This window comes from Syngnathus scovelli, chromosome 6 (genome assembly GCF_024217435.2).
Source record: "Syngnathus scovelli strain Florida chromosome 6, RoL_Ssco_1.2, whole genome shotgun sequence".
Lineage (NCBI taxonomy): Eukaryota > Metazoa > Chordata > Actinopteri > Syngnathiformes > Syngnathidae > Syngnathus > Syngnathus scovelli.
In genome coordinates, this window is record NC_090852.1 from 19,028,758 (window position 1) to 19,049,209 (window position 20,452).

General features: G+C 43.4%; 3 protein-coding genes across 4 annotated transcripts; 1 reads left to right on the forward strand and 2 right to left on the reverse strand.

The window, feature by feature from the left end:
* The first annotated feature begins 2,123 nt into the window (after positions 1-2,123).
* Positions 2,124-8,514, forward strand: bnip2 (BCL2 interacting protein 2). Of its 2 annotated transcripts, XM_049722212.2 has the most exons (11): positions 2,124-2,822; positions 3,889-3,984; positions 4,050-4,120; positions 4,512-4,676; positions 5,511-5,693; positions 5,799-5,901; positions 5,965-6,096; positions 6,165-6,251; positions 6,323-6,421; positions 7,052-7,087; positions 7,785-8,514. In XM_049722212.2, exons 1-11 carry the CDS (start codon positions 2,476-2,478, stop codon positions 7,840-7,842), a joined length of 1,377 nt encoding a protein of 458 aa, XP_049578169.1. In that variant the 5' UTR covers positions 2,124-2,475; the 3' UTR covers positions 7,843-8,514. The 2 variants fall into 2 exon arrangements, with proteins under 2 accessions (XP_049578169.1, XP_049578170.1); XM_049722213.2 differs by lacking the exon at positions 7,052-7,087 and having other exon boundaries at positions 2,126-2,822.
* Positions 8,515-8,587: 73 nt separating this feature from the next.
* On the reverse strand, positions 8,588-10,765 carry gcnt3 (glucosaminyl (N-acetyl) transferase 3, mucin type). Its single transcript, XM_049722215.1, has one exon. The coding sequence runs from the start codon at positions 10,616-10,618 to the stop codon at positions 9,347-9,349; it is 1,272 nt and encodes a 423-aa protein (XP_049578172.1). The 5' UTR covers positions 10,619-10,765; the 3' UTR covers positions 8,588-9,346.
* A 76-nt stretch (positions 10,766-10,841) lies between these two features.
* Positions 10,842-19,503, reverse strand: LOC125970192 (proprotein convertase subtilisin/kexin type 5). Its single transcript, XM_049722211.2, has 16 exons — positions 19,193-19,503; positions 18,143-18,349; positions 17,917-17,985; positions 17,799-17,841; positions 16,108-16,253; positions 15,620-15,814; positions 15,004-15,090; positions 14,744-14,942; positions 14,413-14,636; positions 14,002-14,244; positions 13,693-13,938; positions 13,109-13,304; positions 12,832-13,037; positions 12,669-12,769; positions 11,849-12,020; positions 10,842-11,778 (listed from the first exon to the last, which is right to left on the reverse strand). The coding sequence occupies exons 1-16, from the start codon at positions 19,452-19,454 to the stop codon at positions 11,399-11,401; spliced, it is 2,976 nt and encodes a 991-aa protein (XP_049578168.1). The 5' UTR covers positions 19,455-19,503; the 3' UTR covers positions 10,842-11,398.
* Between the last annotated feature and the right edge of the window lie 949 nt (positions 19,504-20,452).

Consider the following 20,452-nt stretch of genomic DNA (forward strand, 5'->3'; position numbering starts at 1 on the left):
GAGGTAAGCACTGAAGGATTTGCATACAGCTCTAGAGTTCTCGCATTATTTTTTTTTTTTTTTTTTTAAACGGGGGACTAGTCACATCCTGCACCTGACTGTTTCACTTTATTATTCAAACCGACTGGAACACTTAAGTGAAGTCACATGTGCAGCAAGAAGCTCTCTCATGCAATTAAGTGCATTTTTAATGAATAAGGATAGGAGCAATATTAAAAGTGGATGATTCTATCTGGCAAGCATTTATTATTATTATCATTATTTTGCTAGACATAATATAATTCCTCAAATAGTGGCCTCCCTTTAATAGGCACCATGCCCAAATGAATATCTTGCTCGATCATTCACATGAATAAATAAATGCTGCACCACAAATAGACATTTCCTTTTGTCACCGTACAGAAAAAATAAAACAGGTGGTGCACTTTGGTGGCTGAAATTACCTTTTGTCTGACATGACGTCTTGAAAGCAGAAATTGGTGCAGTGGGCAGTCAAGAGGATGCTGGCACAAAGAGATTGCCTTTCCAAAAGATGCCTGGTCGACTCTGTAGATGAGTAAATAAGGAGTTGTAAATACAGCAACAATTACATTACATTAAAAAATACAGTAAAAATATTATTATTATTGATGATGATGAATACATAATACATATTCTTTAGCAATCAGACCTTTTCCTATAGGCAAATTCCATTTTTAGTTCTATGATCATTATCAAATTTTGTAGTTGAATAAACTGAATGAAGAAAGAGGGCAAGCATCATGACTGATTATGAAAAAAATAAGATCATGGCATGCTAAAAAAAAAAAAAATACCCTCTTATCCAAGAATGTATGAGCAAATGATATGTTGAGTGCTCCATGTGTCATGGCTACAGCCTGACAAAAAGATTTATCCGAGATAAAGTGGAAACATTTGTCTTCATTTGCAAGGTAATTGTGCCACAACTCATTAGCAAGCAGCACCACAACGGATGAGAAGCATAAACTTGAAATTTGACTGGATTATCCTTTTGTGATGAGGCCTAATGATCCAACAGGGTAAATAGCAACGTGCTAATTAGAAATTACACCGGATGATCCCATGCACACGCTGAAACCAGGAATTAACCTGGAATGTGAATTGCGTGAAACACATCTAACCATGAGATCCGGTGGTATAATATTTCAAAGGCATGAAATTGAAATCATGTCATTTACAAAGTAGTCCCCAGAAAAGGTTAGATTCTAAGATATATTTAAAAATGTTTCCGTCAAATGTAAATCCAAAGGCAAGACGTCTGCGTTTAAGTGTGTATTTGCCGCCACCTAGAGGAAAGAGTTAGCCATTGACTCAGAACAAACCTGAACCACACCTGGGGACATGAACTGATAACTAATCACGATTGCAAATTGAAATAAGGTAACTCAACATCTGTTATTTAAATATATTAATCACTGAAAGCTCAAACATAATGCCAGTCAGTGATTAGATATTTCATTCAAAGCCGCCAGGGGAAACTAATCACGGTTTATTTACAGTACATTACATCTGCAGTACCTAGTGGTAGTATAATTTATTTTTCCGTTAAGATTTTTTTCAAGGGTCAGTCATGTAATAATTTAGCAGGAACACAATATCGCGATATTTTGTTGACAGTCGAGCGTTTTTACCAACCTTCAAAAGCAATGGGCAGGGGCTTCCGCTTGCGGTCATCCCCGCCATTAATGTTGGTTACGGCTAGCTCCTCCTGTTAGCAATTTTAGAAAACAGCGAGTAAAGTTTGTTGGCACGCTACTAGTAAATTTGCAAACCAACTTCCAGTTAAGTCTTGTTGATAAATTACGGGTGTGGCAAAATGCAGGTGTGGCATTTTAATGGGGTGGTGAACACCTAGCGCTACAAATCAACGTTAGCTGTTCGCTGTTATAGTTTGGCTAGAAATGTTGATACTAATTTGCTAATAATTTAGGGTTGGTTAAACTAAACGTAACAGTTGTAAATTATGACGTGGCATTTCGATAAACGCGACCAATACCCACCAGCGACGGAGAAGCTGCCATTTATTTTTCGCGGTCAAATTACGTCATCCGCGTCGACACTACGTCATTACTTATGTTACGTACGCTTGGTGGCTTGGAGGGGAAGGAAGGAAGGGAGCAAGGAAGGAAACTGGCTGTGCGGGCTGACTCACGGCGCACTGTAGCCCGAGAAAAGCTAGAACTCCTTCCATGAAATCTTTCGGTGGATCATCGAGAGGTTCGGGCAACCATTTCTGCACCCGATGCGACGTTCGCCATTGTTGATTTAAGAAGATATGTAGTGAGTTTGTGTCTTGTTGTCATCGACAACGAAGCGAGCTACTCCGGTTGCTAAAGCTATCACGCTAACATTTCAACTTCTGAAGTAGTTGTGTCAGATTCGGGGGTCTGCTTAAGAGATATTACGCAACAAACCGGTGTTTCTTCTCGCACCGGGTGGTGGTAGGCGGACGTCATGGCTTCAGATGAGATAGAAAGCGAGGCGACTTTGAAGGGTGTGAGTGACACAAACTTGAACAATAGTCGTCCAGATTTTGGCACAGCCAAGCAGACTCAAAAGAGTCTTGGGAACAGACCCACGTCCAGTCCTTCGTCTTCTGGGGTGTCGGGAGAAGTGGACGAGGAGGAGCTGGACGAGCTCCAGCACAGCACGGCGTCCACAGTGGAAAATGGCGAGGAGGCACTTGAAGAGAGTTCAACCAAAACAAGCAGCAGTACGCAGGAAAGGACGAACCCAGATAATGAACACAACCTTGGTGTTCCGGTGAACCTTCCTCAGCCTGCAGATGAACCCAGTGGAAGGTATTTTGTGACGTGTACAACTAACACGCACAATCTAATGAATACAAAAGCTGTATAAATAGTTTTACCAGTGCACTTCGGCATTAACTGACACTTATTTTTGACTTAGAGTTGCTTGCAATGGAGTGTTTGTTTTTTTTCTTCCATGTTATGTTATGCAAAAAGTAGTTTGACAAGCCGTAAATGGCGCATACCTTGGCTACAGTAATTGTGCTGTGATTCCTTTTAAAGACTTTGACAACTTTGATTTAAACTGCTGAGTAAGAGCTCTCATTGCTATCAGCATTGAAGTTGACTCATTTCAACTACACCCATTTAAAAGTGAGTGATCTGTGCTCAACTAAAACAATCGGCAATGTTTCATCATCACAACCCACCCGTCCTCTCATGGACCTCATTTTCCAGTACAGATTCTTGTGTAACCATAAGCACTCCAAGCTAAGGATAAATACGCTCAGTATTGTCAATTACCGAATGCCCGGCATGCTTGTGCGTCTGGCTTCGCAAGTCGCAGTCATGTATGCGATTATTGCATCAAAGGCAGCACTGTGTAGCCAACGTACAGATGATTAGCATTAGCCAAAGGGATTGTGTTTTCACAGAACTGAGCCTTAAACACCAGCATGAAAGCTTGTCAATGATCTGATTAGGTGGCAAGGAGTAAACTGTAACAGTTGGAGAGACTTCATGATTGTGCAAAGATTAGGGAACGATAGCGTATTATGTAACCAGCAGTATTATGATGGCTCCATTTCTGATCTGAAATGAATCTGAAATCATCTCTAAGCTGCCTGCAACAACATCTCATCAAGGCATATTTGGCAGTATCGTAATTATGGGATGCAACTCACAATTACGGTTAATCGACACCTCGCTGTTCTCGATTTTATATCTGGTTATGTCAATGTGTGAGGTGTTGATTACACTATCAACAATTTCTGCTTTTTCTGTGCACACAGTTTGAAGCAAACTAAGATGGCTTCTCGGTCTTTGCTCGTATTCAACATATTTGCGTTTTAACGGTGACAACGTGGTGAGCAATGTTGTTGTTTGTTTTCTTCCCCAGCCTGGAGCGCCAGGAATCGGTTGCCACGACAGAGGCTCGATTAAGGATGGAGGGAGTCGAGCTTAAGGAGGAGTGGCAGGACGAGGACTTTCCACGGTAGTAATACGAGCGCCCACACACAGCCGGAAAAAATACTTAAGCGATTGCATTCTGCCCGTTAGGCCTCTACCTGAGGAGGAGGAGGAGCTTGAAGAGGAGTTGTTTGCAGGAGCGTCTGAAGAGGGCGATCCAGGTAAACAAAAGCTTTTGTTGCTGCGCCGCATCATGAAAGAACAGGAAGCTGCACGTTCCTGCAGCATTTATTGAGATACAAGAGATTATAAGAAATGTTTCGTGATGCTCAATTTTTCTAATGCAATGTTGTCTGGATTATATTTCAATTTTTTGGGCTCCCAATTGATTATTAAAGCGCGACTTAATTGTGTCGCCACAGCATGTTCTGAGTTGTGGGTGTGGACAATGACACAAAGAAAAATGAACTCATCAAAATGTCAATTGTGTTCATTAAACTCGGTGAACTTTGGATGGGCCTAAGAAATGTTTTATTTCCTGTTCTCAAGAATTCCTGACAGACTTGATCATGCTCATTATTCTCCACGTTTTTTATACCGCCGGCTATCTAGTGAACCACGGGAAGAAGAAAAAGAAGCTGGCGGCTCCCGATATCAGCCTCACACTCGACCGCAGCGACGGTTCCATTCTTTCCGATGAATTGGATGAAAGTACGGAGCTGGACTTGGACGGCATGGACACGCCTTCCGACAACAGTAATGAGTTTGAATGGGAAGGTAAACGGACCTTTGACATTTCTATTTCCAACGCGCTGCTCGGTCAACTTTGTCGCCCTTTTTTATTCTGTCCATATTTTTTCATCATTGGTTCCCCACATTTGGTTCAGTAGGGAACTAAAGTGGAGTTAAAATATGCTGTGTTGTTTTTGTCTTTCCACCCTGCTGCCTTCCACTTTTTCACGTGGAAGGATTGTTTCCACTGCCGGCCTTGAAACAGGCCACAGGCCAGCGACAGGTTTCTCGCTCGTGGTAAGGTTCCTTGGAGAGTCCCCGGACCCCACCAATTTATGGTCAATCAAACCTTGCTGTTCAGATTATGTTGTGTCATCACTTTACTTTCCCCCCAAAAAAAAAAAATCATGAGCCCTTTCGTTGAATTTTTTTTTTGTGCATGACTTTGCCTTTCTTCCAATTGCATTTGAAGAAGTCCATGTAATGCATGTATACATTTCATCCTAAATATTGTCAATTGTTTTTATCGTAATTCAGACGTGCAAGGTATACAACAGCGTGACTTTTCAGAAAGTCATTCTGGAGGTTTGAAAGCATACCGCGGAGCCGCTGTGATATCTGTGATGTCTGTAAATCGTTTCACCGTGATTCTCCATGTAATTGATTCTTTGCTTTCCCCACCACTTTCATTTTTCACTGTGACTTGCAAGGATCATCCACTCGTTCATGTCAAAAAAATAATAAAACAGGAGAGATTTGTTTTGCAATTCAGATGCACCTTGGTCATCCCGATTGATTAGTCTATCGATCAAATGATGATTTATTCCAACATCGAGGGAATACAAAACGCGCGCTAACCACTTGATACTTTCCTCTCAGATGATCTCCCCAAGCCCAAAACTACCGAGCTACTAGAAAAGGGCGTGGAGTCGGTCCATCAGTTCTCGGCCTCGGAGGAGAGGGACGAGGGCCGGCGCTGGAGGGTGTTTCGCATCGGAGACCAGGACCACCGAGTGGACATGACGGCCATTGACCCTTACAAGCGCGTTATTAGCCACGGAGGTCAGTGTGGGTCATATTCCACCACAAGTCGCTTGAGCCGTGCCCCAAGTCAGCCGGGATGGATTCCAGCTCAAACCCAAATTGAGACATGTTTTTCTTCTTCAGGTTACTACGGCGATGGCTTGAATGCCATCATTGTGTTCGCCGTGTGCTTCATGCCCGAGAGCAGTCAGCCAAATTACAGCTACATCATGGACAATTTGTTCAAGTGAGTATTTTGTCTGCAAACATTTTCCGAGCGTCGTCGCTCACGGTACGAAAACGCTCGCAGGTACGTCATCGGCACGCTGGAGCTCCTGGTGGCCGAGAACTATATGATTGTGTATCTCAACGGGGCCACGTCGCGGAAAAAAATGCCAACCGTCGGCTGGCTCCGGAAATGTTATCAGCAGATTGATAGAAGGTAAGTGGCACTTTAATTAAAAAAAATAATCATTCATTTACGGTATGGTCTCCATTCCTGTGTTGCAGGTTAAGGAAGAATTTAAAATCTTTGATCATCGTCCATCCCTCTTGGTTCATTCGCACCCTGCTGGCACTCACAAAACCTTTTATTAGGTAACGGCAAATGTTGACAAAAGCGCACCTCTTTTGGAAAATGCTTTAACTTCATTTTCTTATTTTGACAGCACCAAATTTAGTCAAAAACTCAGGTTCGTCTACAGCCTGACGGAGCTGGCAGCATTAGTCCCGATGGAGTACGTGTCCATTCCAGAGTGTATCAAGCTGTGAGTACTCGCACATACATATTCTTCCTTTTCCTCCTCCGTGTTTGAAACAAGCCATGCGCTGTTTTCCTGTCTCAAGATATTCTTTGACCCACCGTGAAAATCGAATACTTTCACAGACGCAATATCGGCAGAAAAAGTCCACATTTATATAACAACATTAGTGAGTGGGATTCAGTTGTGGTCGAGAGGTTGCCTTTCCGGAAAATGTTTTTAGCCAAAGTCGATCAGGTGATCGTGAATACACAAGAACCAATTTTTTATTTTTGTTTTTTTTTAAGGATACTTTAAGTGGACCACATACTCCAGAATCTCGACGTTGAAAAGATTCAATTTGTTTGAATAAAGCTACATAAAGCATAAAGTTCGATTTCATTGAATCTCAAGACATGTTTAAGAAAAAAAATATTTTGGTTTCCTCAGTAATGATGATCAAATCACAAAATGTAAAGGCATTTTCAGATATCGGTCGCAGTATTGACAAATACTGCCAAAACTGGAGTCTTGTTTTATGCCTTACGATCATTGCAACAATTTTGATCAAATGCATTTGCTAATTTCAATGTATGGTTGTTGTCTTTTTTTTTTTCCCCCCCTCTCTGCCCCTAAAACGTCATTTCCCTTCCAAAGGTTTGACGAAGAAAAAAATAAGAAAAGCTGTAAAAGGTATCATGTGTTTTTCAACTCGGACTTGGTTGCCTTTCACAAAAACTAACAACTATAAGTTGCACCCCCCCCCCCTCCCCTCCCTCCATAATGAATAGAATAATTTCGTTTTGTATCTCAAACCAATAACATGTGTCGTTCCTCACTATGAAAATGTGTTTTTTTCCAAACATCTCTATGGCACTACCAAGAGGTTTGTGTGTGTTTGTTTTCATTGAAAAGTTTACAATGGGACTTTTTTTTTTTAAATATTTGGTGGGTTCGACCTTGTTGGCTTAATGGAAGCGGGTGTAGTCACCAAGAAGTAGTTGGACACGGTCACCGTGGTTACACGATAACTGGGCGCTCACATGTTGCACTGAGTGGAGGCCTCACAACTTGTTTGCATGACTCACCACAAAAAACCTAACGGTCACAAGTCTCATTCTTGCTTATATGCGCACGTTGATTTCATCTGCACACTTTTGCCGTGAAGGCTTCTCATTTATTTATTTTTTTTAATTTGATTTTGGTTGGAAGGGATGTTTGAGGACATCACGTACACTCATTTTGAAACCCAACTTGACCGAAAATGTTGGACACTCCTGATGAACATGGAAGGGAAAAAAAATAACGAGTGAAAACAGGCAATTTGCCAATCAACAAACAAAAACTTTTTCTGCCTGTTCTAGTCACACTGTCTGTTCTGTATGCGCAGGATCGACCAGGAAGCGCAGGGCAAAGTGGAGACGGCCGCCGCCGCCCTTCCCGAGTGATCCTGCCAAAATGCCGAGGAAGATAAAGAATGTTGGAATCGTTGCCACTCTTTGTTTGTGCGTGTTTTGTGTGTTGGGGTGATGTGACTGGAAAGGTTTTGCATCGGGAAAAGTGCCTTGTTGAAGCGATGCTGCCTCTTAACATTGTGGAACATTTTACGAGTTGCGTGACTTTAAGCAGCTTGCCCTCCCTTTTCGTGCTGTCTAGAGGTTTATATGACTTGTTTTGTTTTAATTTACTGCCGCCGTACCGTGTCCAAATGGTTTTCTCTACTTACTGTTGTATCGACTCTCTATTTAAGGCACTCTGTTACATTTGAATCAACGATTGCTGCATGTACTGCTTTATTACGTTGAAATATATATTTATATTCAAAAAGAGGTGACAAAATGAGAGAAAGTAATATATTTTTATTGTTGCTCTGATTTTAAAAGTGCATTTTAGGTCTCTGACCACCCACCCACCTCCCTTACAGGCTTTTTGCACATTTTGATTCAACTGGGAAAAGCCCCCCCCCCCTCGCTTTCCCGGCCAACAAGAATGCAACTTCTGTGGGTCTAAACACCACTTTCTCTATGCCATTGATCAAAACTTGTATTTTTCTATTTCCATAAATTGCCAAACGTTGCCGTTGACATAAGAACATAGCACATAGGTCATTTTCAATTTGACCGCTAGGCGGCACTGTAATCCATAAATGACTGTACAACATTGACAGTAAAAAAAAATCAAGGCTTTACATAGAAAATGGTCCATGTAATATTTTCTGAGAAAACCTGGGGAGAATGTTCGTGGGTGTATCTTACAATGTAACGGTTTATTCCATGGACGTTAATTAAATTTGAAAAAAAAAAAAAGCCACTGATTGTGTAATCTGACTAATGAGATGCACTGTACACATATAACTAAACCCATTAAACTAAATGGTCGGAGACAAAAACTAGAGCCTCCATGTGGTTATTATATAGATATGAAGTACATTTGCTTTGATTAATTGCTTTAATTATTTCCAGCAAATTAGATTGATGTTGGACTTAACCCTCCCCTTAGTCTTAATTTTATGTAACATATTAAAAAAGCCCAAGAGCAAATAACACAAAATTCCGTGTCGCATTGATGATCCTTCTATGTGATAACAGGTAAAAAATCTCATTCATTTCAAACTAACAAATTTAACATATATAACATATCACAATATACATTCATAATAATAATAATAATGAACGCACATTACAAAATAATCCTGTAGCCATTGCTCTCTGTAGGTGTAAAAAAAAATCTGAATTTGCGAGAATTCCACATTCACTAATCAACAAAAATAGAAAACTAGACTGATCTTAAAATACTCTGTTTTGACTCACTTTCAAATTAACACTGTATCGACCAACAGTCAAATTACACACCAAATAAATAAACAGAACAAAACGGTATAAAAATAATCCGCAAAATAGCAGGAAATGAACTATGATAGCGGTTAACTCAATTTCAAATGATGCCAAATACTTATTGAACTACATAACCTAAAGCTTTAAAATACAAAATAGACTCCAAGCATCTAATAGCAATGTCGTCCACCATTGGATCAAACTTATTAGCGAGGAGGTGATGTTGTCTTAGGATCCACGCCAGGTCTCCAGCTCCATACACGCAAACCGCTCTTCTATTCTCCCCTCTGCACGGCTCATACGGAGCCCCCTTCCTCACATCCCCTGACAAATAGCTCCATTTGACGATGCGGGCTATGGCGTGCATGTCCGACGTGTCGTATTTGACGTTTGCGGGCAGCGATCCGGGCACGGAGGGCATTCGCTGCAAGGTAGCCCACAAATGCTCGTCGGGGCTATACGTGTCCTTCTCCCACTGCATTAACGCGTGAACTTCCAGGTCTTGCATCACGTGTTCCACAAAGGCCCGACTGACCACAAAGTACGCATTCCCAGTGAACATTGGACTCTGAATGGGAGGTGGGCTTTTCTTCACGTTGGTTCCGATGATGGAGTCGGTGATGTTAAAGTGATACTGCCAACGTTGCATCTTGTAGTCATTCGTGGCTTCTGTTTCCATGCTGTTCCTCCCATTGAGGATCTTCAAAGCTTGCACCATCTCTCTATTGGTCTTAATTGGAAAGTCCGTCCCGCACGTGTTCAGCAGGTACCTCCACCGAACGCGGGATCCCAATAAATCTTCCATGCAGTTCAAATCGGCCTGTACTCGCGACCATGAGGCGTAAACCACATTTTCTAATTTCTTAGCTATGAATACATTCTCAAAGCAGGAGACGATGGCTTCCACGGCTTTATGGAAGTCTGCTGTGGATTTTCGATCCACGTGCACGCAGTAGATGTTCTGAGGCATGTAAATAGCACGCAGGAGCCGCTCGAACATTTCAATCTGTCCGTGGATCACCATTGAGTATGCAATGGGAAAATCCTTCTCTTCTTCACTCAGAGGAACCATAAAGAGGCCTCTCCGTGTTTTATAAGCTTGACAATCCTGGGTCGCGTTCAGGTAGAAGTCCTCAGATAGCGGAACTTGCCTCCTCCTGGACGATAAAAGGACTTGTAAATCGGTTTTGCGACCCGCCACGTCTCCCGTGATGATCGCAGAGCAGGCGGGCAGGTCATCCTTGATTTGCTGCGGTATCGTCGGATCAGGGTCCGTTTTCCATCGGACGAACGAAACAAAGAAACCCAAAAGGATGAAGGAAAAAATCCTCGGAAGCCATCGGCCTTTTAAGAACTTGGCCAAAATCCTTTTCTTGTTGGAAATCTTCATTGCCTCTAGCCTTTCCAATCGAAGAACCTTTGGGAGAGGTCACGAGGTATTTATCACCTGACAAGAAACTTCTACGCCCAATCGGTTATATCACAATTGACACAAGGAAAGTAAACACCTTGAAACTGTAGTATTCACTGTGGTTGTCACGATTCGTCCCCGGTTGCTATCTGGTGTCTGTTACCGTGGTTTCTGTTCACGACAGTTCACTGATAGCAAAACATTTTTTAAAAAAAAACTCACTTTTTATTACTTTGGGTGTCAATATTTTACTCCCGTGTCAATGTTTTACTCCCATATGCCTTCACTAACAAGTTCCATGACAGTATCAAAATGCAGGCACTTTGTACGAGAAAATCAAATTCCCCCGCTCAAGAACATCTTTAATCAATTGGAAACGATTATATTGGTTTTTTGCTTTGCTTGTGAATTGTTGTTAGGTAGCGATGTGCGGAAAAACGATCATGTACTAATTCAAGCATTGAGCCGCTGTGTCTTGACGGATATCATTAAAAATAAATATGCTTCTCTTAGATATCAGCAAATCATTTTTCTAATATATAATGAAAGTTGCGAAACTGCACTAGACCACCTAATATTAACAAGATAACTTAAAGCGCAACAAACAAATACAAAATGTCACAATTACTTTCCCTCTGCTTGAGCATCATTCAAACACAAAGTGACATCGCCAACTAGTGGCCAGGCATACACATTACAGTGTAATTTTTTTGCAGGTCAATGCGACCATTGTCCTGAATGGTTTTTGGTGGGTCTTTACTAGGACTGGTTGAGACAAGTACTCTCATCTACATTCTGATCCGCGTTGGCGTCATGCTCGTGGATAAAACTGTAACGACGGTACACGGAGCCGCCTCGACTGGTGTACACCACGTCCACCTCGTCGCCGCTGTCCGGTTCGGGGACGCCGTGAGGCATGCTGGGGCCGCCGCTCAGTCTCTCGTAACTCCGCTTCCAGCAAAGCCTCCTCCCGGTTCGGGCCTTCAACAAGGCGAAGGCGAGCAGAGCCAAAGCGAGCGCGGCCAGCAGGGCGACAGGCGCGGCGGCGGTCGACGCGTGATTGAGGACGCTCGAAGACATGTTGTTGTCCGCTACCGGCTCGTCCATTGACTTGGGTTCGGGGGCCTCCACGCACAGACCTACCAAAAAGTAAGCGACCCGATCAAAACGCACACTCGAGAGTGATGTCGCAAAGTGTGTGTAGCGAACCTGAGCGGCTGTCGCAGACGCAGCAATCTGTGCGGTTCCCCCCCGCCTGGCAGCAGCGGGCACAGCGGCTCTCCACGGCGTGAAGGCCGGAATCTCGGTGACAAGTCAGGCAGTGGTCAGGTCTGGGCCCGCTGCAATGCTTGCACGAGCTGTCACATCCCGCGCAGGTGGCCTACAGCGGCAGAAAAGGTGCTTTTTAATTCCAAACGTGGTTTCTAATTAGCATATACAGTAATCCCTCGTTTATCGTGAATAATTGGGTCCAAAAACCACCTGCGATAAGTGAAATCCGCAAAGTACAGTCACCAACAAGAAGTAATGGGCAGGCTAACGGGTTAGCGGGAAGATGCTAATTCGCGAGCGTGCTAACACGCGAAAACGGACTTCTAAAGGAATGTAAAAGAACATTTGGAGCAATACTACATTGTCCTAAAGGTTAGACGCATGTTTCCTCAATTTAGAAGTTTTATTTTGACTTTTAAATGTTTCTTAATTTTGAAAAAAAAATCCGCGATGTAGTGAAGCCGCGATAAACGAAACGCGAAGTAGCGAGGGATCACTGTATTCATTTCAAGGCGGACATTTTTCTGTCAACCAATTTGTTTGCTGATTTTTTTCCCCCCCAGCCCTACGAAATAATTTTTGATAGATCTTTGGATAGATGAATGGTGTTTCTATTGATTTCAATAGGGAAAGTTCATTTGAGTTTTGAGTTGCAAGCAGGAACAAATTAGCTGGTAATCAAACACAGATGAAGAACGACGACAATATCGTGCCATAAAACCAGCCGTGTTTAAACAACATTCTGTTTGCTGCAAACCTTTTCAGTGAAGTATTTCCCCTCCTCGCAGCGTGGATAGCAGACTTTGTCCTTTAGCGTGCTGCCATTGTCGCACGTCACACAGCTCTGAGGTGAGGCGTCTGCCAAGAACAAACATCGTTTGCGAAGAAAATGGCGGCGATTGTTGTCGCTTGACGGTCACCTGCGCAGGTGTGGCAACTGATGTGACACTGCAGGCACACGTCGTCCAGTCGGTAGAAACGCTGCGGGCAGCGCTCCACGCACAGCTTGGTGCCTCGCACCTCCAGGAGGGGAGGCAGGCAGGCCCGGCAGGATTCGGGCCCGGGACCTGAGCACATCTCACACGAGTGGTGGCATTTCTCACAACGGGAGTCCGCTTGGTAGTACCTGCAGGAAGAGGAACATGAGATGATGCCTCGATACAAAGTCGATATTCGAGTTGCCGTCGGGCCTGGTACCCTGTGGGACAATGGCGGACGCAGAGATGAAGGAGGCGCAGGGATCTCGGGGAACACGTGAGGCAGTCCCTGGGCGAGGACCCCGTGCAGGTGGCGCACACGTGATCGCACGGCAAACACAAGCCCAGCTGGGTTCCGTCCGCCTCCTGCGCGCTGGTGTACGTACCGACAGGACATTCGCTCACGCAGGTCCTGTCTGTAAAACAACCCGCAGACACACCTCGCTTTATTCTCCTCTCAAGGACAATCAATGACATTGTCCCTTTCTATTTTTTATGGCGGCCATGAAACAATCACATTATTGCACCGCTTGATATACTTTGCACATTTATTTTATATTTTATGACGCAAAATTGACTTTTTAATTCGTCGGATTGGCCCACCTATAGTAAATAAAAAAGTAGAAAATAAAAAAATTAAAATTATTATTTATTTATTTTTTTATAAAATAAATAAATAAATAAATCTGTTGTTATTTCTCAAAATGCGTCTTCAATATGTCAGTAAAAGATGATGTGCTTTAAAGTACTCTAAAACTTTAAACCACTTTTGATGAGAAGAGATGAACACCAATGGAAGCTCACTGTGCAGGTATCGGGGGACAGCGCACGTCAGGCATTCATCTTTGCCGAGCCCCTCGCAGGAGTAGCAGTGGCGGTGGCAGCCCATACAGGTGAACTGGTCGTCGTGCAGGAAAGTCCTCGGCGGGCAGTCGCTATCCCCGGTCACGCCGCACAGCAAAGTGTTGGGATCCAGGACCAGGCCTCGTTCACATTGCGTGCACTGGTCGGGGTCCGGACCGGAGCAGCTCACACACGTCTGGTGGCACTCTGCACATCCGACAAACCCGCTCAGGAAACGGCTTGCTTTTGGATTCGTGGTGTTGATTTCACCTTGGCACTCGGTGGCCGCAGCTTCATAGTAGGTGCCAGTCGGGCACTCTTTTGAGCATGCGCCCTTGTAAAGTTTGGGACTGAACGTGGAGCAGGTCTCGCAGTCATCCGCCAAAGGCCCGGAACAGCTGGCACAGGTGGGGTGGCACAGAGCGCAACGCCCCTCCTCCATGTCCTCGTAGTAGCCCGTGGGACAATTGGCCTTACAGGCGCCGTTCAGCATCAGATACAAGAAGCTGCACTCTGGAGGGATATGGAAAAGCAACGGTAGCCTTTTCTGAAATATTTCAAATATTTATCATCTCAAATATTTCATATAAAATAAATTCAAAATATAATATTTAAAAAAAAAACATTTATAATAAGATATAAAAAATATTTAAAAATGTCTATCCATAAATTGAAACTCACTGAAGCAGGTCCTGTCATCTGAGCAAATATCGCAATGAGGGGGACAGCGCCTGCAGGTGGCGTCATCTGCAGGGTAAGCACCCAAGGAACAGTTGAGGCCGCACACACCGCCCTCCAAGTAGTGGCCGTCTGCACACGACAAACACTTTGTACTGGCCCCTTCACATGTCAGGCAGGAATCGTCGCAGGCGCTGCACCATCCCTCTGCTGTCTCCCAGTAACCTCTGGAAAAAAAGTCAAATTATCACAAAATTAATTTTATTGATGCATTTCTCAGCATTCACCCACGACGACTACAGGAATTGCCATTTGTGATAAAAGTGCAGCTTACTCCGGGCAATTTGACCAGCACCTCCCCTGGTGGAGAAAAAGCTTCAAGCCACCTTTGGAACAGTCCACGCAGTTATCGCTCGAGCCCACGCAGGCCTGGCAGTTTGGCGAGCAGTTTTCGCACAGCTGAGTGGCCGAGTTAGCGTAGGAGCCGGGGGGACACTGCATCACGCAAGAACTTTCCTGGTCCAGGAAATAGTCTGTGACATCACAATGCAGTGAGTTGTGTGAATTGGACCGGGCGGCTGGAGGTGTTTGTACCTTTAAAACACGAAGAGCAATCCAGCGCCCGTGGGCCGAAGCAGGTCTTGCAGGAGACATCACATGTGTGACATTTACTGGACTCAGCTAGAATGAAAACACACACAAATCACATGAAAGCAGGCTGCGACATTATTGCAGCACTAAAGAATAAAATGCTTGCCTGAGTACATTTTGATTGACAAATCAAATTTTGCTCATTCGAGATGATTCATGAACGCTTCAAGAATTTCAATAAAATATAAATTTAACAATATGTTTATTGTTCAGCATGCAGTTGTTTAGAATGGAGACGTTTTTCGCTTTGTAGCCAAATGTGATAACAATAGCGTGCTTGAAAATGACATAACTGGTGCTTGAAATGTGGCAAAGATCGCCATGCTTGCTGAAAATGCTTCACTAAATCGCCTCTTGACTGAGCGCTAGCGATTTGCGGAGGTGTGCCGTGAACTCAAAGGTCCCTTGAGAGGATTCAAAGGTGTGTCAGCTCTAAGCATCCACTCTGCTCAAGCGTCGGCGAATGAAGCTGTCAAACAGCAGGTCAGCATGAAATACGAGTGTTGATCTTCACGAGTTGGAGAAATTAGCCGCGTTCAAGATTGCAAATTAGCCTCACCGTCAAAGTAGTGCCCCAGTGGACAGTTTGCCAAAGGGCACTGCCCGTGAAGAGGAGCGTTACCCGAGAGACAGAGGTCACAGTCTGTTGACCGAGGCCCGTGGCATGATTGGCAGGAGCTGTGGCAAGGCTCACAGCGCCACCCGGTGGTGTCGCTGAAGGATTGTTGGGGGCACAGTTTCACACATTCGCCTCCTGTCATTGGCAGAGAAGTAAAAAGTCTTGACAAGTGATCCATCTCAAGATAATCTGAGGTGAAAAATAGTGGGTAGAAAAAGTCTACACACCCCTGTCATAAGGCCCGTTTTTGTATCGAGACCAAGATTATATATATTTTCGAATCTTTGATTTGTTTGAGTTGCACATTTGCACACATGATTTGCAATTCAAATGAAGACGAACGAACCACCGAACGACTCGCACAAATTGGCTCGTAGTGCCACTACTGACCCCGGGAGCATAATAAAGAAAAGATCAAAGTGCGGTACCATTTAGGAAGTAATCTGGCTGGCAAGCGAGGCAGTGTGCATCACTTGTGCAGTCTGTGCACGGCATGGGGCAGGGCAGACACGCACCCCTGCCCGGCTCCTCATACGTGCTCTGGGGGCAGTGCTTACGACAGCGGTGCCTGAAACTGTCAAAGGAAAAAGTTAATAAACAACCCGAGTGGAATGCCAATCACAATATTTACCCATTTTAAATCATACAACTTGGCTAATAATTATTGACAAAACTCAACTTGGCTTTTTTTTATGCCAATATGTTGAGCTATTGTGACATTTTCAATGGGCCTTTCAAAGTGTCACAATAGAAGAAGATGAATGTTGATACAGTCGGGTCCCGCCCCCTTGAAATGACACAAGAGGAATGATAAAGCATCCACCACACCCGCCGCTTCATACAACAGCAGACGAAAACACAATGCCGACAGATTTTCCTCATACATATTCTCCTTCAGAAAGTTCATTAGCATTTATTTGCAGCTCAGAGCCACGGGGAATCATTAACCTGTCTTCCGTGCCCCCTGAGGGTCCTTGTGAGTTATTAAACATGAGCCAAATGTCCTGCAAAAGTAAAGACGTGCACCGAAGATGTCACACGGCAAATCCACGGGGTGGCTTTTGCCACCTTCCCTAACGAGAGTGGAACCCAGGCTGTAATCTCCGTGGTGTTGCCGTGACGCTGGGATGCATTGGCTTTTTGAGAAGGAACAGCTGGAGGCGCCACAAAGTATCAATCAAGTCACGCACAATAGCATCTGGCGCAGATCTCCGCAAACGCACCACTTGAGAAACTGCGGGATGTTTGAGGATCCCTCTGTGCAAATATTAGAATCTCCATTCCGCCAGGGCACGTCGACATTACCCGAGCAACAACACCCCCTCCCCTTTTTTCTTTTATTTATGTCTAAGTGAAGTAAAACATGCTGCAGATGCACCATCATGTTAACCTTCAGGATATGAAGCAAACCTGCTGAGTGTTGTCTAAGTAAATCCTTATTTCCGTAGAGAGGAAGCTAAATGTCAATAAATACCAAACATCCATCAAGGTTTTTTGGTTTTTTTTTTCAAAGTGAGGCTACTCCTGCAGACAGACTCATTATTTTCCCATTAGTGCCTCACACCACAAAAGGAGAAATATATGGTTATGGACTCAACTCAACTTTTTTTTATTGAGCACTTTAAAAACAAAAGCTCAGTTGACATTCACAAGCTGTGTAAAAGTTCGCATTTAAAAGATTTTTAAAAAAATATTCCCCTTTAACAGCAAATGGGCAGCTTGAGTGCCTGGTCAACTATCAAGTTGGAATCTTTTCGCACTCTTTGCATACGCCTACTCTTATTTGTTTGAAGCACAACCCACCTCCGAGCGCCACTCCGGCTCAGGTAACAGAATCTCGACGTAACCTGACTCATACGAGCCAGAAAAAGGGTCAAAAGCAAACAATAAGAGTTCTGTTTGAGTTCTCCAAACTGCGATCCATGCCAAGTGTCGGTTTACCGCTCAGAGTAAAACTCCGTCGACACCAAAGTCACATTCTTATTCAAGCATCTTGTTTGACTGTAACACTTTTTGAATCAAATGTCAAATAATCTGATGTTTACATCTCGTCAAGGTGAGCGCGGGAACAAAATGTCACTCGTTGCCAGATAAAATGAATGGAAGATTAAAAACTTACAGGAAGTAACCTTGAGAGCAACTGCTGCAAACCTCAGGGTCTTCTGTTAAAAAAAATAAATTAAATAAAAATTAAAAAAAAAAAGATTACCAATGACAGATGAAATTAATACGACTACCTGTTGAGCATGTTTTGCAGCCCATCTCACAGTCAATACAATCGCCTGTATCGGGATCCTGTACTTGTCCTGGAAGACAGAGCCATATCAATCTGACATTTCGTGACATTCTCTGCAATTACATTTTATCTATATTTCAATTCTGTCCTTTGTATCACATTTAAGCAACAGTGTGTTGTTTTGTTCTCAGATGTATCAACAGCAAAAGATTCGGTGTCCTGTTTACCTATATCACATGCGAGTGCCGTTTGGCACAGCCCGTTGTGGAGTTGGTAGCGTTCGCGACATTTGGCGCAAACGTTGCCATCTGTGCACAGCTCACAATTGGCTATGCAGGGCAGGCAGGCATAGCGACCTCTGTCAGGATACAGTCCGCGCGGGCAGTGCATCCGACAACGACCTTGGTGGAGGAAACGTTCCTGTCCATTTTCATCTGAAGGAAGAAAACAAAAACAAAGAAAGCTTCTAATGCATTTTCCTTTTCAGGAAGGAGCTATTTCTGACTCTCATCCATTTGACATATCTCGCAGAGGGGTTAGCGAAAACTGATTTTGGTAACACTGTGGGCCTGGTTGTGACTCTTGAGGCATCCCTTGATTATTATCTTTAAAAGTGGAGAACAGAGCGGCCAGAAACTGCACCTGCTTTTTGAAACTCCTCCACCGCCCAACATGCATACACACACACACACACACACACACACACACACGTGACAGCTCCGAAACAATGCCGAGTGACTTTTCATGCTCTTTGAAATACAACATCAAAGCTGCTGTGTAATACTGCAAGGCAGTGCACTGATTTACAGACAGTGGTTGCAAAACACACAAATGTGCGCCCATACCACAAGAGTGCATGTATGCGTGTGGCAAGGAGGGTAAACCCGGTGAACCGTGCAAGTAATTCTAGCCAAAGGGGATATTTTCTCCTTTCCCTCGGATTAACAAAGAGCCCATTCTAACACGATCGGATTACACCAAAGAAGTAGAAGAAAAATGATCACACCAACATTTTTTTTTAACTATGTCAACAGTTCCTCTGTGAGTGGAGTTGCTAGAAAAAACACCCCTGGTTGTTTTAATAAGGTTAAATGTTAAACTACAAACCGCTTTGGTATGCATCCATTTAGTACAAATACTATCCGTTAAATGCAAAATACAAAAACACTTAGATTCTCTATTGAATCAATAAAACAAAAGGATTCATTCGTTTGAAAAAAATATGAAATTTAATCACGCAGTCGAAAGTGTATGATTTTCAATATCCGTTCACTCACCCACTCCACAGGTTGTGCACTCAAAAAGCTCATGACCTAAGCACTCGGAGCAGGTGGGATGGCAGAGGACACACTGACTCTTCAGCACAAACTGTCCTCTCGGGCAGGATGACGGAGCTCTGCAGCCGACGAGAGCGACGAAGACGAGCGGGATCGCACCGATCGCGAGGGACCTCATGGCTGGGGCTGCAGCGACTGCAAAGTGAAGAGGAGGCAGCAGTGCCGCGACTGACTCGCACCGACGCAGTGTCCGTCCGTGCATGCAGCGAGTCAAACACCCGGACTCAACACCAGCCCACTCGTGCCCTAACTTGCTCGACCAGTTCACTGGAAAGTGGGCAAATTGTCAGTGTGCAGGAGAAGATTGCATAGCGAGAATGATAGATAGATAGATAGATAGATAGATAGATAGATAGATAGATAGATAGATAGATAGATAGATAGATAGATAGATAGATAGATAGATAGATAGATAGATAGATAGATAGATAGATAGATAGATAGATAGATAGATAGATAGATAGATAGATAGATAGATAGATAGATAGATAGATAGATAGATAGATAGATTTCCAAAATATGCATTCAATCTACTATGCGCGTGTTGTAATAATCTGACCTGGATTTATTCCAAAGTAAAATCTAGGTCGCACCCGGTTTGTTGAGATTTACGGATGTAAATTAGAGGGATTCTGTGGTTTACCCTGCTGTGGCTATTTATTTATTTATTTATTTATTTATTTATTTATTTATTTATTTATTTATTTATTTATTTATTTATTTATTTATTTATTTATTTATTTACGAAACCCGATAGCAACTCGAGTAAAACAATTGTTAAAGGGAGGTAGCCTATACCTTAACTAAAACAAACTCGGGTGATTTGGCCTAAAAAAAGTGGCACAAGAAGAAAGAAATTAGTTTATCACGTTCTACATGGTTTGGAGAAGGATTACCTGCCTCCAGCGTTTAGGTTTAATGACTAAAAACACTTTAAATATATGTAAATGTATCGCAAACTCGGTAATTTAGTTGGGAATGGTTTGGAAGTACAAAGATCTATTTATTTATTTATTTATTTATTTATTTATTTATTTATTTATTTATTTATTTATTTATTTATTTATTTATTTATTTATTTATTACTCAGGCGCTACAGCGGCCTCTTGTGGGGCCTCACTCATATCGAGCGCGCGCGTGCCCGCCCGCCCGATGCGTGCGTGCTCCCGACACCGGCAGCCTACGTCACGCGTCAGTCGG

Excerpts from the sequence above, each read along its gene's own strand:
- bnip2 (XM_049722212.2), top strand. The coding sequence starts at position 2,476 with ATGGCTTCAGATGAGATAGAAAGCGAGGCGACTTTGAAGGGTGTGAGT. Across the intron at positions 2,823-3,888 it reads GCAGATGAACCCAGTGGAAG|CCTGGAGCGCCAGGAATCGG; the intron begins GTATTTTGTGAC and ends TTTCTTCCCCAG. Across the intron at positions 5,902-5,964 it reads ATCATGGACAATTTGTTCAA|GTACGTCATCGGCACGCTGG; the intron begins GTGAGTATTTTG and ends AAACGCTCGCAG.
- gcnt3 (XM_049722215.1), bottom strand. The coding sequence starts at position 10,618 with ATGAAGATTTCCAACAAGAAAAGGATTTTGGCCAAGTTCTTAAAAGGC.
- LOC125970192 (XM_049722211.2), bottom strand. The coding sequence starts at position 19,454 with ATGCACGGACGGACACTGCGTCGGTGCGAGTCAGTCGCGGCACTGCTG. Across the intron at positions 17,842-17,916 it reads CTGCAAAACATGCTCAACAG|AAGACCCTGAGGTTTGCAGC; the intron begins GTAGTCGTATTA and ends TTTTTTTAACAG. Across the intron at positions 13,038-13,108 it reads GTCCGCCATTGTCCCACAGG|GTACTACCAAGCGGACTCCC; the intron begins GTACCAGGCCCG and ends CTCTTCCTGCAG.